This window comes from Rhinolophus hipposideros (assembly GCF_964194185.1).
Source record: "Rhinolophus hipposideros genome assembly, chromosome: 12".
NCBI classification, from domain to species: domain Eukaryota; kingdom Metazoa; phylum Chordata; class Mammalia; order Chiroptera; family Rhinolophidae; genus Rhinolophus; species Rhinolophus hipposideros.
Window position 1 is genome coordinate 35888330 of NC_138058.1, and position 19801 is coordinate 35908130.

Consider the following 19801-nt stretch of genomic DNA (forward strand, 5'->3'; position numbering starts at 1 on the left):
ATCCCCCACACATCCATTTAAAATCCATCAGGTTAGGAAAGAAAGCCTTCACCAGTTAAAGAGGCTGCACATGAAAATTCATAAAAAGGACAGATTTCAATACATCATCTTCAAGAAGTGATACTCTCAGAGGTTTGCACCACTGCTCTTTTACAAAATCTTTGATTTGCTTCTGATATGCATTTTCACCCTTTCAAATGCAACCAGATCTCAGTACATATCACATTTTTAATGAGAAGAAACAAGCAGGTGTTGATATGTCATATATAGCTGCAACAATTCCAACTACCTTTGTCTAATGGGTATGACTATCACTTTTCAACAATACACTAAGGAAAACGAAAATAAAAATAGAATAGAAACCTATCCTGGTATTTGGCATCTAGAGAGGACATATTTAACTGGTAGCTTCTATCTATTTTGGGAGACAGCTGAAAATTAACAACATCTAGAGATTACTGAGAAGACGCTAATGTGAATCAATCTCACATTATTGATAATTTGCATATTACTTAATAACCCATGTTTTCTTCTTGAAAGCATCTGAGTATGAAATATTTAGTCCCTGATATACACCACTGGTTGGCATTTCTGTTACTGATGCCCATGCTTTTCAAAGTAATGAGTCTTTATCATAGGAGTTTAATTGCTGTTTTTATCAAACATCTATTAGGATGGTGCACAAGTAATTGTGGTTTTTGCAATTATTTTCAAAAACTTCTTAAACTGCAATTACTTTTGCACCAACCTAATATAATCAGAATATAGGCCCCTTTAAACCATGGAAGGATTGACATAACAATATGGTTGTAATGTTTGCTTCCAGTTATCCAAAATTCTGTCTTATACCATGCTATTGGCTACAACAAATTAAATCAACACCATGATCATCAACAACAAAACATTTAGTAAGGTGTAGCCTCTATAAATAAAATGGGAATAGAGGTAGAGGAGTTGTGTAATGTTGTCCCTGCATTTATAGAAATTATAGATTTGAAAATATGAGAAACTGACATGAGAATAATAACTACTTGAAATAGGCAGGCTTTGCAATAATCAGTGCCATAGATTTACTTACCAGGGTTCATTGACATAAAGTCTGGGCAGACCAGATAAAGCCATTACTCACACAGATGGAGCCCACCCTGGGGCAAGTCTACATGGGTAATAATTGTAAGTCACTGGCTTCAGGGAAACCTGAGTGCTTGAAAATAGGGCCTAGTTATGTAGGCTTGCTTGCTTGCTTGCTTGCTTTCTTTCTTTCTTTCTTTCTTTCTTTCTTTCTTTCTTTCTTTCTTTCTTTCTTTCTTTCTTTCTTTCTTTCTTTCCTTCTTTCCTTCCTTCCTTCCTTCCTTCCTTCCTTCCTTCCTTCCTTCCTTCCTTCCTTCCTTCCTTCCTTCCTTCCTTCCTTCTTTCTTTCTTTCTGTGCCAATTTTAGTTTTATTTAAGACATCACATTGTACACTTTACAATACAGTGCTGATAAAGTTCATTGTTATATCCTTTTCCTGTGCACATATTCCATAGTTTAGTATCAAGAATGCTGTTCTTTACTATATAGCAGCTCAACCTTAAAATTGCCATGGGATTTACTACAAATTTGGGTCCTTCCATATTATGTGTCAAACAATGTTAAATCTATGATCAAGGTTGGCTTAATCAACCCCTTGGAGGGTATACCCAGAAGAGTCACCACCAGAATGGGTGCCCCCCCAGGCCTCCCTCCTGGCATGCCTCCTACAGTCTTGCACAGCTCGGTAACGATGGGGTTGCAGACTTTTCCCACCTTTTTCTGCTGATGTTCAAATTCTTCCTTCTCTATAGTCTGATTCTTATCAGGCCAGTTGATGATTTCATTGCACTTTTCAAGAATCTTCTGTTTGTCCTCATTATTGATCTTGCCTTGAAGTTTCTCATCTTCAACAATTGCTTTCATGCTAAATGCATAGGATACAAGTGAATTCTTGGAAGACACCTTGCCCCTCTACTTCTCATCTTCAGCTCTGTACCTCTCAGCTTCCTGGACCATGTGCTCGATGTCTTCCTCGCTCAGATGAGCCTTGTCATTAGTGATGGTAAGCTTGTTCTCTTTTCCTGTACTCTTATCCACAGCAGAGACACTGAGGATGCCATTGGAATCGATATCAAAAGTGTCTTCCGTCTGAGGAGCACCATGAGCTGCAGGAGGTATGGTTGTGAGGTTGTGGCCCACTCACGTTCATAAACCTGAATGAACACACCAGGCAGGTTGTCAGAGCAGGTGTGAAGGACTGTGACTGCTGGGAAGCGATAGTAATATTGCACTTGATGAGGACAGTCATGACTCCACCAGCAGTTTCAATGCCAAGGGAAAGAGGAGTGACATCCAACAGCAGCAAATCTTGAACATTTTCAGGTCTGTCTCCAGATAGGATGGCTGCTTGGACAGCTGCATTATAAGCAACAGCCTCAACAGAGTTGATGCTCTTATTGCATTGAAAAAGTCCTGTAAAAGTTTCTGAATCTTGGGTGTACAGGTACAAGCACACCCCAGGACAATATCATGGATCTGGGACTCGGCATCCCAAAGGGCTTTCTCTACAGGGTCCAGGTTGCCATGGAAAAGGCCAGCATTCAATTCTTCAAATCAGGCATGGGTGACAGAGGTGTATAAGTTGATTCCTTCATTGAGCGAATCAATCTCCATACTAGCCTGGGTGCTGGAAGAGAGAGCATGCTTAGCACGTTCGCATGCAGTATGGAGGTGACAGATGGCCCTCTTTTTCTCACTAATGTCCTTCCAATGCTTGTGTTTGTACTCTGCAATAAATGGTTGACCATTCAGTTATCAAAGTCTTCTCCACCTGAGTGGGTGTCCCCAACTGTAGATTTGACCTCAAAGATTCCATCTTCAATTGTGAGAACTGACACATCAAAAATGCCACCTCCCAAGTCAAAGATCAGAACGTTCCTTTCATCTCCAACCTTTTGGTCTAAGCCATAAGCAATAGCAGCACCAGTTGGTTCATTGATGATTCTAATGGTACATTGAGATCAGCAATAGTTCCAGCATCTGTGGAAGCCTGACGCTGTGTATCAATGAAGTACGCAGATACTATGACAACAGCATTAGTAACAGTCTTCGCAAGGTAGACTTTGCAATTCCCTTCATCTTTGTCAAAACCATAGATGACACTTCTTCTGGATAGAAAATTCTCCCTTGTGTTCTACTTGGACCTCAGGCCTGCCAGCATCATTCACCACCATGAAGGGCCAATGCTTCATAATGACTTGAACAACAGCATTTAATGCTGTTTTTGTTGTTGTTGTTTATTTTTTTATTTTTATTTTTTGTTTTAAGTTACAAATCTACATCCAGTCAGGCATTTGGCATCAAAAACCATGTTAGTGGGGTTCATTGCAACTTGATTCTTTGTGGCATCACCAATCATTTGTTTGGTATTAGTATAGGTGATATAACTTGGGGTGGTTTGTTTTCCTTGATCATTGGCAATTATTTCCACTTTTCCAGCTGGAAGACACTCACACAAGAGTAGATGGTGCCAAGATGAACGCCAACTGCAGGTCCTTTAGATACAGTTTCTTCAGTGTAAGCACAGCTTGCAAAGAAGATAGATCCTGACAGCTGCCCCCACGTTCAATGAGGGTCTTATAGATTTTCTGATACATATTCTTTCTCAGTTTAAAAAAAAAAAAATCCCTTCCATTCCTAGTTTGCTAATTGTATCATGAGTTGAAGTTGAATTCTGATAACACTTTTTCTGCATGTATTATGATTACACACACATATATAAACACACGACTCAGCACATGTATTCTGATAGCACGGTGATTTTGTATTGATTAGTGAATGTTCAACTAACCTTGCATTTTGGGAATAAAGCTCACTTAGTCATCAAAGCTCACATGTATATACATTTCATGTAATTGTTGGATTTGATTTGCTAATATTTTGTTCAGTTTACCTCAATGCTCTTGAAGAATATTGATCTATAATGTATTTGTCTTGTTCTGGTGTCATAGTATGCAATACTAGCTTCATAAGTTGTGTTGGAAAATGTTCTCTCCTCCTCTAATATCTGAAATAGTTTGCATAAATTTGTTATAATCTCTTCCTTAAATGATTGACAGAATTCACAAGTGAAGTTATCTGGGCCTGGCATTTTTATTTTGGGAACATTTTAAAATTACTAATTCAATGTGTTTAACACATATATTGCTATTTATATTTTCTATTTATTCTAGTGTCAGTTTTGGTAATTTCTGTCTTTGAAAAAACTTATCTATTTCATCTAAGTTATCAACTTTATTAGCTTAATGTTTTTTAATAATATTGTTGTAATATGCATTTAATGAATTTAGGGTGTATCCCTTCCTTCTTTTCTGATGTTGGACTTTTTTTCTCTCAAATCTGACTGGTACACATCTGAATGTCTTTCAGTACATTGAAAGACAGGGGGGTTGTTCATCTTGCAGTGCTCGTGTTTCTTCTTTTCTGAGCCTTTTGGAGTTCCCTTGTGCAATTTCCAACCAGAGATTCCTGAAGGCCCCTAACAGATTGCTAGACCTCTTTCTCTGTGCTGATCCTCAGTACTGCTCTGCATCACAAATTCCAGCCACCTCATCCTTCCTACATTCCAAGTTCTGTCTCCTCATATTAGTGATATGTCTGTTTCTATCTTTCATTTTCCTCTTTTTCTTGTGGTCCATTACATGCCTCCAAGCTAAAAGCCAAGGTGCTTGTAGGTCTTACCTCGCTGATTTCCCTTGTCTCAGGGATCACAGTTCTGCATTGCCTGTTGTCCAACATCCGAAAACAGTTATTTCATATATTTTGTCTAGTTTACCAGTTCTTCATAGGCAGGGTAAGTCTGGTCCCAGTTAATATGCCAAGGCCAGAAACATTAGTGTATTATTGCATATGGGGGAAACTGAGACTCAGATATTTATCTTTTCCAATATACACAATTAATATATATGATTAATCCCTCAGCTAGACTTTTCCCACTCTATCATGCTGCCTCTCAACTTATTCAGCAGATATTTATGGAACACATAAGTAGAATTTCTTTAGATTTAAGAGAATCCCTCACACTTAGCTAACTAGAATAAAATGATATATTCACATGAAACAATATATGACAGTGAATTATGCACTCTGTGCTAGCAAAGTTTAAAGAAGATGGGAAACATGTTTTACAAAGTTGTTTTAACAGAGAAAAAAAATTCCATGTAACAGATATACAAGTAAAACAGAGAGAGAAAATATAATACCTAGAAAATATCATCCAATTCAATGCTTGACATAGGTGAGAACTTTCTGATTTTAATATAACAAGATGCCAACTATAGTGGTCTCACTGGGGCCAAGCAAAGCCATTTTTATCCTTTCATCTTCTCTGTGACCCCACAAGAAGTCTATTTGAGAATTATGTAGTGTGTCCATTATAAGACAGAGATCCTAAAAGCTCATTTAGTTCAATCAGATTAAAGCTTTTAATAGTCAGAAACCAAGCACATTTTAGCTTCAGTGGACAATTTGAAATGTTTTAAAGAAACAGATCCTACAGAAAAAAAAAAGAAGATCATCTAAGAAATTTTGACGTAATTCAATTAGTTATTTAAGATTTGGTTTATATGAAGATTCGTTTCATAATTTAAGGTGTCTGTATCTGAAAGACCCGGACCTGTTAAAACAGTGAAAAAAATATAGAAAATATATTTTTTATTTTCTATATATAGAAAAAAATATAGAAAATCATTTGTCTATGAGATTTATTATTGTTAAGTATCAAAATGTGCACCTCATTGCCACAAGAAAGTGACATGTCCAATCCATAGCAGAATTCCATGAGTTTGAGGCTTTTAAATAAATATTAGCATCTCCTATATGGCTGGGTGCTGTAAAATACACAGAAATGGGAGCTTCCTGGCTATTTTCCAGGTCTGTTCCACATTTCCTGAACTTGCAGATGTGCTGGGTGTTACACATAGACTTGTTTTTTCCCCCAGCTCTCTAGTTGTTTCTAGGTGTCGGTAGTCATTTGATTGTAACTGAAAAAAGAAAGTGGTTTGTTGACCTTCAGGCACACAGACACACAAAATTATTGATGTGTTACTAGAAGACATCAGTCTGTTATATTGTACATAAGATGAGAAAGAATTCCAAAGTGGATGCAAAGAGAGAAAAAGTAAAATGCACATAAAAATGGTTCCCAGGAAGCAGATGTGTTGAGCAGGCATTGGCTTCTAAGACTAAACGGTTGAGAAAGGATCTCTTACTGAATCATAACTTCTAAATTAAAGGTAGAGAAAAACACTGTTGAGGATTATTTCCACCCTGACCTGTGTGATAAGTGTGATGGCCTATCGCTCATCACTTTCACTTTTTCCCGAAAGTGCTAATTAAGCATCTTGATATGTAGAGAGAAAAACAGTCACTATCATCCTGATGGTCTGAGGTGGACAGTCAACAGCACACACAGAAATCTTACATATCTTTTCAAACGTCTATGACTAGAGGAGAATAAAAATGGGTATTGCATATCTATTAGTCAGGATTCTCCAGATGGCAACCTGAAAGAACACCTCACTCAAACTCTACTAAACATAAAGGGCATCTTTGGCTTAGGTAGCTGGAAGGTTCTGAGCCTAGGGACCATCCTAAGCACAATTTGGGTGCTTCTCTCGTTTCTGTCCAACAGAATTTAGAAACTTGAATGGCCTAAAATGGGGTTCCTCAAACTTGGTACTAGTCACATTTTGGACCAGATTACATTTTTTGTGTGGGTGTACTGTACTGCATATGATAGGATGTTTGGCACCACTTGCTCAAGTTTCTATAGCCACAAATGTCTCTAGACATCACTCAAGATCCCCTGGGGGGAAAAATTGAGAACCATGGCCTAGAAATTAATAACACAAAGTGCATCAATTCAAATTCTGTCTCTATCACTTTCAATGTGACATTGAACAAGTTACTTTACCTCTCTGTGATTGAATTTCCTTCTCTCTCTAATAATAATTACAGCTGGATCTACAAGATAAGGATATTGTGAGCATTAAGTGAGAGAATACAAATAAAATTCTTAGAACAGTACTTGCACATAGGCAGCATTCAATTAATGCTAGCTCTTCATACTAACAGCAAAGTTCACTTCATATGGTAAAGAAATGGCTCTGGCAGCATCGGGTTAAACAGGACTAGCTTAATAACTTCAGAAGAATAAACAGCTTTTTCCCCCCACTGCATCAACTGGTCCCCCTTTGAGTGATATGATTATGTCTTGGACCAAGCACAGCAGCCAAGGGGATGGAGTTGTGTGAATGGCCGGCTTTGTGTCAAACTCTAATCCTGTAAATAAAGGGAAGAGATCTTACTCAAAAAGTGATATGGGAAAACATGATGGGCAGGCAGAATCAATAGCCACCATAGTCTACTTCAGAGTACTATATATATATATATATATAAAAAGTACAAGTAGATTTTGTACCATGGCAATTGATTGATGGGTCATGAAAACCCACCTCCAGTCATGTTTTGGTGACTCTTCTGGAGCAAAGAGTTCAGCGAATTATCAGATCAGACAATGTCAAGATGTGCCAAGAAAATGACCATTTGAAAACGTATCAGATACAGACTTGCTATCCAATACAAAACTAGAGGCAGGGAAAGCCTAGTTGCAGCAGAAGGAAGGAACATTGCTCTTCTTTGCCAGTTTTCCGGTGAGAAAAACAAAGCAGGGATAGTAATGATCAAAGCTACCATCATTGAGTTCTTCTCAGGTGATAGATGCTTTCATTGTGTTATCTCAAGTAATACAACATCTCTACATGACCATTGAAATTATTCTCATCTTTAAATTGAGGAGAATAAAGACTGTCCTGAAAGGACGCATACATTTGGCTCAGGTTCACAACCAGTAAGGGATGGAGCCCGAATTCATGCCAAAACCTGCTGTCTTTACCCACCTACTCTTCATCCCCACTCTACCATCCCAGCGTCTAGACAAGATGCACAAGAAAGCTAAGCTGCCAGATATTTGGGGGTACCTACTTGCTAGAGAAGACAGGGCATTGGTTAAAGCTTTTCTGTTTGGCAAATAAGCCCAGCTAGCACTGCAGTGTGAACTCCCCAAATTGTCCTGGTGAATGGAAGTCCAGACAGGAAGTCCTCCCTGCCAGAAGGGCACTTCTCTTGTCTTATAGTTGTCTGGACTATTGTCACTTTTGTATCTTGCCTTTATTTCACACCCAGATTAAATGCTGCTTCTATTCAGGGCGAGGCTGAGACAAGTGGACACCACGGGCAGCTGATAATTTGGCATTCTGTCAAAAACAAGATTTTAAAGAATACAATCTGTACACCTTTTTCTTCATATTCATAACAGGAATTGAACATGATGTACCATTTCAATTTCACTGGAATTGCTTTTCATTTCACAGTTTCTTCTCCACTCCCATTGCTTGTGATTGGATCGCACTAGTTACTCATACTTAGCAAAGTCTTGATGCAGAAAAATTGTACTGAAATACACATCATTTTATTACAGAGTTTCAGCTTCCAAAGACAATGATATCAGGGCATCAGTAAGTTGCCCTTGGGGTCGGATGTAAGCCTGGGTTACATTTCCCAACTTACAAAAATCCTCTTCTAACTTAGTAGCGCCAGTAAGGTGGGTTTGTTACTTTCTCATAGTATGGCACTGCCTATTTTAGTGGTAACTGGGCCAATTTACAGTATGAAAATTGTGCAAGCAGTTTCATGCTGGATTAATTGGCACCATATTTCTGACTTACGGTATCCTTTGAAGATTGATCTTCCCCCATGACCACGAGGTCCCACTCTTTATCTGATTCAGTCTTTAGGGTATACCCCACCAACCACACAGGCTGAGGTGATCTATCCCTTCTCCTTTTCTTGGTCATTTACTGTCCTAAGTCTGAGTCTTTCCTTGTCATGGGATGCCACTAGCTTCTCACACCTTAATGTCTTAATGTCACTGTAACTTAATTGCCAAACTTATGCTTCCCTTTTTTATTATTTTTTTTTATTTCTCATGGCCTAGCTAGCTATGAATATTTGTCAATTTCATTTTGACATAATTGTGGACATTTTCTATATAAGAACCAGAATTTAAGTTTATGCTTGTGGAGCATTTTGCAATATGCAAATATGTTTTTTACAGCACAACTAAAGAGAAACTGAGAATGCCTATATCAGCACAGAGCTGAAATTTAGCCACACGGCATGAATTAGCACAAGTAGGGGATTTTTGCAGTGGCTCTCTCTTTTCTGTTTTTGTTATTTTTTTGAGGGAAATAAAATCCACATATTTATTAAAATCAGATTAAGCTCCTCAACTGCTGATGTCACCTTGTCAGTTTGCCAATGTCTGCTTGCTGCTGGTTGTGTGCAAGTCCAGGCTATGGGCTCCGTCACTGGACTGTCCATCATCATTTTTGGCCAGCTATTCTCCCTGGCATGCAGTAAGCAGCTAGCTCAGATTCCCAAAGTCTAGACAAAAGCAGGGTGATTGTGGCCATCATAAACTGGATGACAGGGCTGATTTCCTCTGCCTTTTCATTTTCATTATGCAAACAGTTGCAATCCTAACTGCAGGACCTCAGCCCACTCTGAACGTATGCCAATCCTGTCATATGACGTTCCTAAAAACTAAAATCACCTGTGGCAGGGGGTAGCGATGTGTAGAAACACTTCTTGCCCTTGCTGGTCATGGATGATGTCTATGGCTGGTGCAATTCATGACCTGTTCTCTCCTGGCTGTATCAAGATCTTGGAGCTTTCCCTGATCTACCTTTACCTTAAACCTGCCACGTCTTGCATCCATCCCATTGCTTGTGTCCCATTCTCAGCCTCTGCTGAAGGCTATGTTGTCTATCGGCATAGGACATGCGGTCACAATCTTACTGGATCTCAACTCAACTGCCTTCTAAATCCCTTCTGAAAAGGACAAGGAGATTTCTGAGTCTCTTCAATGCCACACAGAATATGAGAGTGGCCAGTGGGGAAAACAAAAATTGAAGGACTGTTCTCTGCCTAACAAGGTTGAGAAGCCAAACTTAGTTTCATAGGGGAGCACTAAAAGTTGGTATGGAGGGTTAGGATAGAAAGGTGAAGATGGAAGAGAGAGAATAGAACAGCCAAAGAAAGGATGGTATATTCTAGAGTCTTAACTGAAATCTGCAATGCAATTCTCTTTTTCTTGCTGTAATACCTATACCTCTCTAACACATCTTCCCTCTCCAAACTGTAGCCCAAAGAGGGGCCATCAGGACCCGTGACATCTAACAGATTTCTTTTTCCCCATATTTCAATCTTCTTTCCACCACTCTCCAGGGGTGGAAGAGGTGGGCTCCCTGACCCCAGCCAGCCCTGCCCCTTCCTTTTCACTCTGGATTCCCTTAACTTAAAACTTTGTGGTCTGAGTCTCTAAGTGTAGCTTTCAATTTTATGTCTTGCTAAAAAGGCCAAGAAGTCTCTATTTCCTGCCATGGGACACTATACCACAGAGCCCAGTCTGGGAAGAAAAAAAGGCTATAAGGGAAACACAATTTTAAGGAGGAAATTAAAATGTATAGGGGTATCTGCAAAAATACTATTACAGAATGATTCCAGACCACTTAGCTGGTGGCATGAGCATGATACTACCCTTTCAGTTTTGGTCCAGGCTGGCTCATAAACTGGTGACGATAGAGTTTGTCCATGAAATGCATCCATAATTGGCTTGGGTAAGGATGGAGAAGGACATAGATGGCAAATGATTTGATATAGAAAAGAAAAAAAAATATTCAAAGTCTCTCAATTTAGGAGTTCTTCGTTTGCTACAATCTTTGTGATTTAAAGTCCAAGAACATGTACACAACATACCCAAACCACATAGGACCTATGGCTCATGGCTAGGCCCAAAATAACAGTATTCCCAAGGTGAAAAAATAAAAATGTAGCAATAAAATGTTTTACATAAAACAGAGAGGAAAGAACAAAGGAGTTGCTATTTCCTTGTTTTGAACAAGCAGTACCCCCCGTAAAAAGTTAGAGTTGCACTGAGAGAAATGAAGATTTTCATTATACAGTTGACCCTTGAACAAAGCAGCAATTAGGGGTGCTAGCTACCGGTGCAGTCTGAATACAACTTTTGACTCCCCCCAAATTTAACTACTAATAGCCTACTATTGACCAGAAACCTTACCAAATAACATAAGCAGTCGATTAACACATATTTTGTATATCTATTATATTCCATAGTCTTACAATAAAGTAAGCTAGAGAAAAGAAAATGTTATTAAGAAAATCATAAAGAAGAAGAAATACATTTACAGTATTATTGAAAAATATTTGTGTATAAGAGGATTCACATAGTTCAAACTGTGTGGTTCAAGGGTCAACTATACATGTGCCCAGGCACAGGTTGCTGAGAATATGGTACATGAAATACTACAGCTGGTCTAGTATGCCACATGCAGAGTAAAAATTGCTATATATTTGTGTGTGTTGGCCTGGCCAGAAGAGAGACATCCTTTCATTTACCTCTGGGACAAATGTCAACAAGAACCATATGACAGATGAGGTTGGGATTTTCCTTTGCCTGTTTTGAGAAAAGAGCTCCAGCCTATGTCATCTTCATATGTGTGAACACTGGTGCCCTGGGAACACTATAAGCCTCTTGAAAGCAGGGACTGTTTTCCACTTCTTTGTAGAAGTGCCAAGTGGGCAGAGAGATGCCTTTCAATAAGTATTGGATGAAGGAGCTGTCCTTGCCATGGCCATTCTCTTCCATTTAGCTGTAGCAACTCAAGTGCTAAAAAGCGGGGAATCTGGCAACTCAGGGAATCTCCACAGACACTCAGCCATAAGTTATGAAAGGTTCCCCCCAACCTTTTCTCTTGCAGTCACCTCCACCTCGTCTTTTCTTCCTCCTCTTTTCCCACAAACCATCTTCTCTTTTCATCCATGTTTTGCTGTATAGTCTCCAACACCAGGAGATGATGGACACTTATGTTCTCAGTCACCTGCCCGTGCAGGTTTTTCACTTGACACATTTAAAGCCTGGAGATACTTCTTCATACTCTGGCTTCACCATTTTGGCCCAGTATATTCTGAGGAAGTCAAATGATCCCGTTATATCCATACGCACTGTTCTCCACCATACATGAATGAGGAAACCGAGAAGGTAGATAGAAAAAGACTAGAGGGGGGGAGAAAAGGTGAGAGAATAAGGAAACAGTCAAAGTAATAATTCAGGTTAGAGAAATATAGACATTACTAAAAACTGAAGGAAAATAAAGTATTCTAACCCTCAAAATGAGAAGCAGACTGTGGGGGAGTATTACAGTTTATGAAACACAAAGAAATTCAGTATAACACCCAGGAGGCAGGGTGGGGAGAGACAAACAAAATCAAACACTGCAATGCTATTCTTTCAAAAGAAAGAAAGATAATTTATATTATATTATCTGAGAGAATAGATTAAGCATGAAGTGGGACTGAGCTTGAGTTACTTAGGGATCAAACTAATTTAAGAGAAAAGACCCAGGTCCTTCCTGCTGTGCCACTGCCTGAATCTGTGACATTTCTCTTTCCATGTTTCAGGCCTACTGAAAAGTCAGCCATCCGTGATGGAGCCTCATCAGGTTCAACGTTGGGAGCTGCCGTGGCCACGTCCTAGAAGGTGTGCTTAGGGTACCCTCATCATAAAGTGCTTCACAGGGTCCCCTCTCAGACCCACCACTGACATTTCAGGACTGAGATAACTAGTACATGTACGAGACCTAAATATTAAAGTAGGTCAAGCTAGCAAACTACTTAAAAAAATATGTTCTATCCCCCTACCTTGGTGAATATACATTTACAATTACCTGGTAATTCAGGGTCCAAATTAAGATTTTTGGAGTCCTTAGAATTCTCTACAGAAACTTGAAAGTGCAGAGAAAGCTGGTCTTCAGTCCTCAAATCCTGCCTCATAACACAACACCCTCACTTTCCACGTGGGCTTGATCCCACACCAATTTATGTGGACATCCAAACTTTTTCACACTTTATCCCTGCAAACAACCACCCTTTGGCTTACCTTGACCCCTCCTGGCACCCAGATGTGCACTGACCAGTAATATGGTCTGTGCACAGGAAGATGGAACTGGCAGAAGTCTGCACTGGCCCGGAAGCAGGCTCGGGATATGTGGACCATGTTCTAGAAGTGAGGGCAGTCTCTGCTCGGGCTCATTCCCATAACCCTGCAAACTCTTTTCCTTGTAAGGAGGAGTACAGCCAAGTCAGAACCAGGGAGAAGCCTTCCAAAGCCTGATATCCGAGGCCTGGCTTGCTCAGGTTTAAGGGGACTACTGTCCCATAGACATTAACTGATGTTTACTAGTCACTAACCTATAATACCACCATGCTAGGCTGAAAACTCTGAATGGCAGTGCCAGAGGATGGGCTGTAGGTGACAAATGGTGAGAATAGTCAAATCTGTATCAAGAAATAGGTAATCAACTCATATACCTCACAAATCTCTACCTTTCTCGGGTTCTTTGGGTCAATAAATGGCTTTACCACACCGACCATGACCACCAGGAACCTGGGATCACTCTAAATCTCTCCTACTTCCTTGCCTCCACATTTACTTCATCCATTCCATATCCCAAATGTCCCTTCACCCTTATTGCTGAGTGAAATACCGCCAGCTGTTCCAAGGGCCACGGTCAGTGGAGTAATTGAGAGTTATGAGCTCAGAGAAAGAGCTGAGCCTGATGTGGTGAGCAGGAGGGGAGGAACTAACAGCTATGTTATGCCCCTAGTTAGGAACTTCTTATGCGTTACCTTTGGAAGTGGTTGGCTGTTGAAGGGAAGGTTCACCTTGGATAAGAGAAGAGTGGTAAGGCCATTCTGAATCTGTGCTATGTTGTCTTTGTCTTGTGCAGGAACCTAGAAGAGGGAAAAAGGAGTCAGGCTTTCCATTCTTTAGTTTATTTTTAGGATAATTCATCCCTAACATTGATTAGACCCCTACTCTTCAGTGGAAACACACCAGTATGCTTTTATAAGGCACAAAGAAGCTACTTTGCATTTCTGCCTTGTGCTGTCTCCTATTGCCCCTCCAACCCCGTAACTGGCAGGCCTGTCGGTTGTCACCCTTAAGATCCCTTATACAGCAGTACCCATAGCTCGGGAAGCTGGCTTCTAGCTTGGCTGGACAGAGGTGTGAGAATCTGGGTGTGATGTCAATGTACCACGTGGACAATTTTAAGTCAGCCCTAATGTGTACTCAGCTGCCCGGTGCTCTGTAGAAGTCTTGTGTACAACATGGAACCTCAGCTGTTTTATAACCATCCTCCCAAACTTCAAAGCCCTTGGCCCAGATGAGCCAATGAAATCTAATATATATATATATATATATATATATATATTTTTTTATTTTATGTTCCTTGTGTCCATGCAATTGGAATAAACTGTAAATTAGGTGTTATAGCTCTGTGGTTTGGTTAGATGCAATGGTTTAGCAATGCAGTTTTAGTTTGTTATAAGATAATAGCTGCTTTGCTTTGTTGTGACAGTAGCAATAAAGTAAAGTTACTATAATGTAAAACGTGGTAACCAACCCAAACTATGAAACAAAGCCACAAATCAGAGGTGGCCCAACTCTGAGAACTTTATGTGTAGAAGCTACGGTAAGTTCCCATCTCTGAACACACAACACACAAGACCTGTCAGAACCCTCAGTAAGTACTACGTGGACTCAGACATCTGCCATGAGTCAAATCATGTCCCCCAAAACTATATGGGGTAAAATTCTATTGGAATATAGAACTATTCCATTCCATTTACATCACATAGAGGGGAAACTTTGCTGAGTCTAAGTTGGTATTCAGAAGTGCCTGGTATGAAGAACTGATATATTGGTCAGAGTCTCAAGGAATCAATTTCCTGAGAAAATTGGCTGGGAAAGGACACTTTTGTACAGATGCCTGAAAGAAAGCCTTAGATGGAGAGGAAAACATCCTATTTATGTCAGATATCGGTCTCTATTTTGATCCTACCAGTGCATGCCAGCCCCTGTGGGGGATGCTGCAGGCACAGTTGAAGCTTTTTTTTGTTGTTGTTTCTTTTTTTTTTTTTGTAAGTAAAGGGGCTAACAAAATGTACCATGGATGGGGAGAGAGACACACTGTGGAACTCCCAAGGTGTGGGGACAATAAAGGGGCATGGCGTCACTCTGACTCCTGACAAATTGCTAACTTTGGAAGCAGCAGGAGGGACGCAGAGCCCTTCTCAGATTTTGCTTATAACTACAGCAGCAAAGCACCCCCATCAGGGGCTTTAGGTGGAGCCAACAGCAACAAGAAAAGTAGGAGATGGTCCATGAGCTCATGTGAAATAGCCAGGAATGCCAGGAAATATTGGTGCGGGCTGAGGAAACAGAGACGCATGTGTGAATCTTGCAGAGTGCTTAGCTCCAAATGTTCGGCAGATGCTGGCAAATACCACCAACATTTGGGCCATTGCTATGAATGTGACCCTGTTTGTTCCCAGAAGTTAGCAAGGCTAAGACAACATGAGTTAGAAATGGGAAATATTTTGGTTTGATACTACAAGTTAATGTTTATTGAGTATTTACTAGATGTTACAGATTGTCTAATACACTTTTCATGTGTTATTTAATTCCCCATAAACTGATAAAATAACTCCCATTGCTTGCTTCACTTCTACGATGAAAGATTTGTAGCACATTAGTCTTACCCAAGATCCTAAATATTAAGTGGCCAGAGCTGGGAACTAAATTCATGGAGTCACACTCCCCAGCTGTGCTCACGACCATTGCGTGATGACCCCCTTTGTCACACTATTCAGAGAGTTACTTTTGTTTAACATTCCAGACTGATGCCTCTCTAATGGGCAAATTTCCCGGGCCCTGAGATACCCACAAACGTATCTGTATCATTAAATTTATATACATCTATAATACCATGCAAAAGAGAAAATAATGTGCACCTCTTCAAACATGCACAGGATAAGAAAACGATTTCCTCAGTAGATCAAATTTCTGTAAATCTGGTGGGAAAGGACACGTGTCCTAAGAAACACTAGCATCCAGAGAACAAAATACTGTATTTTGTGTACAGTGACCCATTGGGAAACCTCCAGTTGTCATAGAATTCCATATAAACTCAGACCAATGGGGCCCTCCTAAATGGCCTTGAAAATAACTTCCAAATGTTCAGACGCCTGACATATGAAAAGTATATACAACCAAATATAAAATTCACAGGTCTGGATGAGAGGGCTAAACTTTGCATATGGACTTTCTGATTTCTCTCTCTCTCTCTCTCTCTCTCTCTCTCTCTCTCTCTCTCTCTCTCTCTTTTTTTTTTTTTTTGGTTGGTTGGTTAAAAAGCTGACAGACTGTATTACAGCTAACATTCCCATATTGATTATACCATTTCTGAGGCTGGCCTCTCTGTGACAGGAGCAGCATAATTAGTTTTTTCCTTGTTAAATATTTGTAAATCATTTGTACTTTTATGGGGTACATAACCTGGCTGTTACCCTTCAAATAATCTTCTTGTAACTTGTTTAAACAAGAAATATCTCCCAGAGCACAGTGTCACTGCTGTCCTTCAATGAGACTATAACATAAGGACTTCTCTTGCTGCGAAATACAAAAGGGCATCCATACCACCGTTAACATAAAATAAGTCTGGAAGAGGCTCTATCCAAACAGACTCAAGAAACCACTACTCTGATTACACCACGGGGAAGCAGCTAGACTGGGGGAAAAAAATGTTTGATTTGGGCTTTTTTGGTTTTTTTGTTTATATGTATTTACTTTAAGCTACTGGTAGCCACAATTGTCAATCTCAATCTTTAGAAAGCACAAATTTGAGGTTCATAGGGGGAAAAGTATCAATACTACTTAAAATTACATCATCATGCGGTGATCTTAAAATAGGCATTTCAAGGTACAACTCTGACAAGTGACTTTCTCTTTATCGTGCCCATTGAGGTTGCTACCTCAAAAACAGGCAGTGTAGGAGGCCATCCAAATAGTCCAAAGAAGCTGTAATTACTTAACAGGTTTTTGGAAATCCTCCTTGGGTGTGTACTTCTCAGTCTCACACAGCACAGCCCTTTGGATATCTTTAACTATTATAAATCCTTTCTTTTTCTTTTAAAAATTGGAGTGACTTTGATTCTGATTAAAAGCCAAAAGTCACTTGAATCTGATAAACGATTGCGTTTAAAAACTCTGTATGTTGATATAACATACATAAAATAGTAAGATCTACATCTAAATAGGGGAGAAAGATAGTGTCTAGTGATTCTTAACCAAGACAAAGGTTTGTGGCAGCAAGAGCAGCGTCCCTGGAACGTGGTGTCCTGTGCGTCAGAACTCTGCTTTTAGGGGACAGAAACCCATTCAGACCAGTTTAAGTAAGCATGATAAGAATGCACAATAATGCCCAAAACCTCAGGGCAGGAGGTAAAGCTGGGCTCCACAAACGACTGCAAATCATGAGTCAGAAAGCTGTAAGACAGGAAGAGAACTAGTTTGCTCTTCCTGAGACCACTTGATCCCCTGAGTGCATTTCATGATGACTCTTCTTCCTCTCTGCAGATGGCTTGGCTACTTCCATGGGACCTCAATTCAAAGAACTATTCACAGTTGTGGCTGAGCTAAGCACACCTAAATTAGCAAAACAGAGAAGCTGCTGGGTTCATTTGGGCATGCTGTGGGATGGAGGGTGTGGGCTGTTGGAGGCAGCGCAGTCCACAGCAGAGGAGGGGAGGTGTTTTGGCATGGCCAGAGGGGAAGCCACTGACTACCTGTGACTATCCATCATGGCTTGCGTTTGAACCAGAATCTAGTGTTTAAATGTCTTTTAAAGAAAGACACATTTGGACGCAATTTCAAATGCTTCGTTTCCAGATGATGGCTACAGAGAAGCCAGTTCATTAATTTGTCTGATAGGTAAAGAAAGACTTAATTTTTTGCTTGCTATTCAGTTTGTAACTCACTTTTTTTTTTTTAAATGTAAAGGCCAGATTGTAGACATCTCAATGGAGAAGAAACGAACAATCATAAAACTTGGCTCATTCTATCTAGTCCCCTCAATCCTTTTTGCATCCCTGGCAAATCATTGTGTAGCAATCTGTATCAATTATTATTACAGCCACACCAAATGGGTTTCCTGTACACCCACACGCACACACACACACGGATAATAAAAATCTTACGTACATTTTACAGTATTCCAAAATATATTAATTGTTGTTTTTTTATTTCACACAGTAGCCCTATGAGAGCAGTATTAGGTTAAACCATATAAAATTGTCATTTTTTATGGTCAAAAATGGTCAAAAACTGACAATGTTACATATTTCAACCTAATATTAGGTTGGTGCAACAGTAATTATGGTTTTTGCAATTATTTTTAAACTTTTAAACCGCAATTGCTTTTGCACCAAACTAATATTAGTATAACCACTCAATACATGAATTTATTGAGGTATTAAGCAACCAATTTGAGCTTTCCTGGTTCCTAAGTGCTAGAGATGGAACGAGGATCCCTGTCTTCTGACCCTTAGCTCAGTGTCATTTCCACTACAATATTATATATATGGAAAGAACATACCCGTATATAATATAAACCAAACTTAAGCATCTTGTCTATGTTTGTTTTGTAATAAATTCACTATAGAAAAAGATAATGAGAAAAACTTCAAGAAATCTGCCTTAAATGTTCTTCCTTAATTTTTTGCAAACTTATGCAGTTTTTCCAAATTAGCAAACTGCAAAGAATCAAGTCATTTATGTTGTGAAAAAATTACATATTTAGTTTTTCACATTAATTGGCTATGAGTAAATTATTTTTCACCTCTGCTGTTTACAGTTCAGGGAGCTAAAGAAAAAAAAAAAAGGTCTGATTAAACCTTAAAAAAAAGAATTATTATGTCATAAAAATTATTTATTTTTCTACATGTCTTATTTTTACTTTTTTTAAGGAAGTGAGTCAAAGCCTCTCATTTGGAGAAAGATGGAAGTATATCTTTTGTTCCCAATGTAGTCTTCCTAAATAATATCTGAATTGGAACTCAAATCAATAACCCAATCCTTCTTCTGATTATACTAATGTTTCTTTAAAATACAGATGTATCATCAATGAGTAAATCATATATAACTTGTTAGCTTTATGTTTTCAATGCCGCAGGGGATTCCAGCATATTATTATATATGCAATGTTTTCCAGAGGTTTAGCAAATGATTATCAAACATGGAAATACAGTTTAACAACTTAAACTAAAAGAAATGTGCGTCATTAATTTAAATTCCATTAGCTGGCTGCATCCCAGCAAATCGCAGTAGTTAAGTGCCTCAAGTGTGTAGTGTGGGAATTGTGTTGGTCCTGCGAGCCCCCCGATTTCTGTGAGCAGCTCGGCAGTTGTTTTGTTGCCCTAGAAGATAGATCCTTTGTCCCCACGCTGCACTCACAGCTTCTCAGGGCACGAGGAAGATGGCACCAATTTGTTTACCCATGAATGCTTTTTTGAGAGGAGAGAGGCCTCTGTGCTTCAATGTTTCCCCCTGGACAGAAACTGGGGGTGGGGGAAGGAGGGTACTCTGTGTCATTTTATTGTTTTTCAATCTTTCTTGCTCTTTGAGAAGATTCTTCTTCTACCTTCCAAGTTTAAAACCTAACAACAACAAAAATGACATTTTCCACACTATCACTTATTATTATTTCCAGACAAAACAGTTTATCAAAAAAAAAAAAAAATTAAGGC

At 39.4% G+C, this 19801-nt stretch overlaps 1 protein-coding gene and 1 pseudogene across 9 annotated transcripts in view; both read right to left on the reverse strand.

The window, feature by feature from the left end:
- Window positions 1-1655: 1655 nt before the first annotated feature.
- On the reverse strand, window positions 1656-4021 carry LOC308506004 (heat shock cognate 71 kDa protein-like; annotated as a pseudogene). Its single transcript has 3 exons — window positions 3966-4021; window positions 3353-3599; window positions 1656-3290 (listed from the first exon to the last, which is right to left on the reverse strand). The product of its transcript is annotated as a heat shock cognate 71 kDa protein-like (transcript).
- A 4547-nt stretch (window positions 4022-8568) lies between these two features.
- The window catches only part of LOC308505853 (uncharacterized protein), a 614997-nt gene continuing 603764 nt past the window's right edge, over window positions 8569-19801 (reverse strand). For all 8 annotated transcript variants that reach the window (XM_081068611.1, XM_081068614.1, XM_081068612.1 and 5 more), the window contains 2 exons: window positions 13841-13945; window positions 8569-12209 (listed from right to left, as the gene is read on the reverse strand). In XM_081068611.1, the coding sequence (XP_080924737.1) occupies window positions 12051-12209; window positions 13841-13945 (264 nt within the window). In that variant the 3' untranslated portion in view covers window positions 8569-12050. The remainder of the gene's footprint in view (window positions 12210-13840; window positions 13946-19801) is intronic.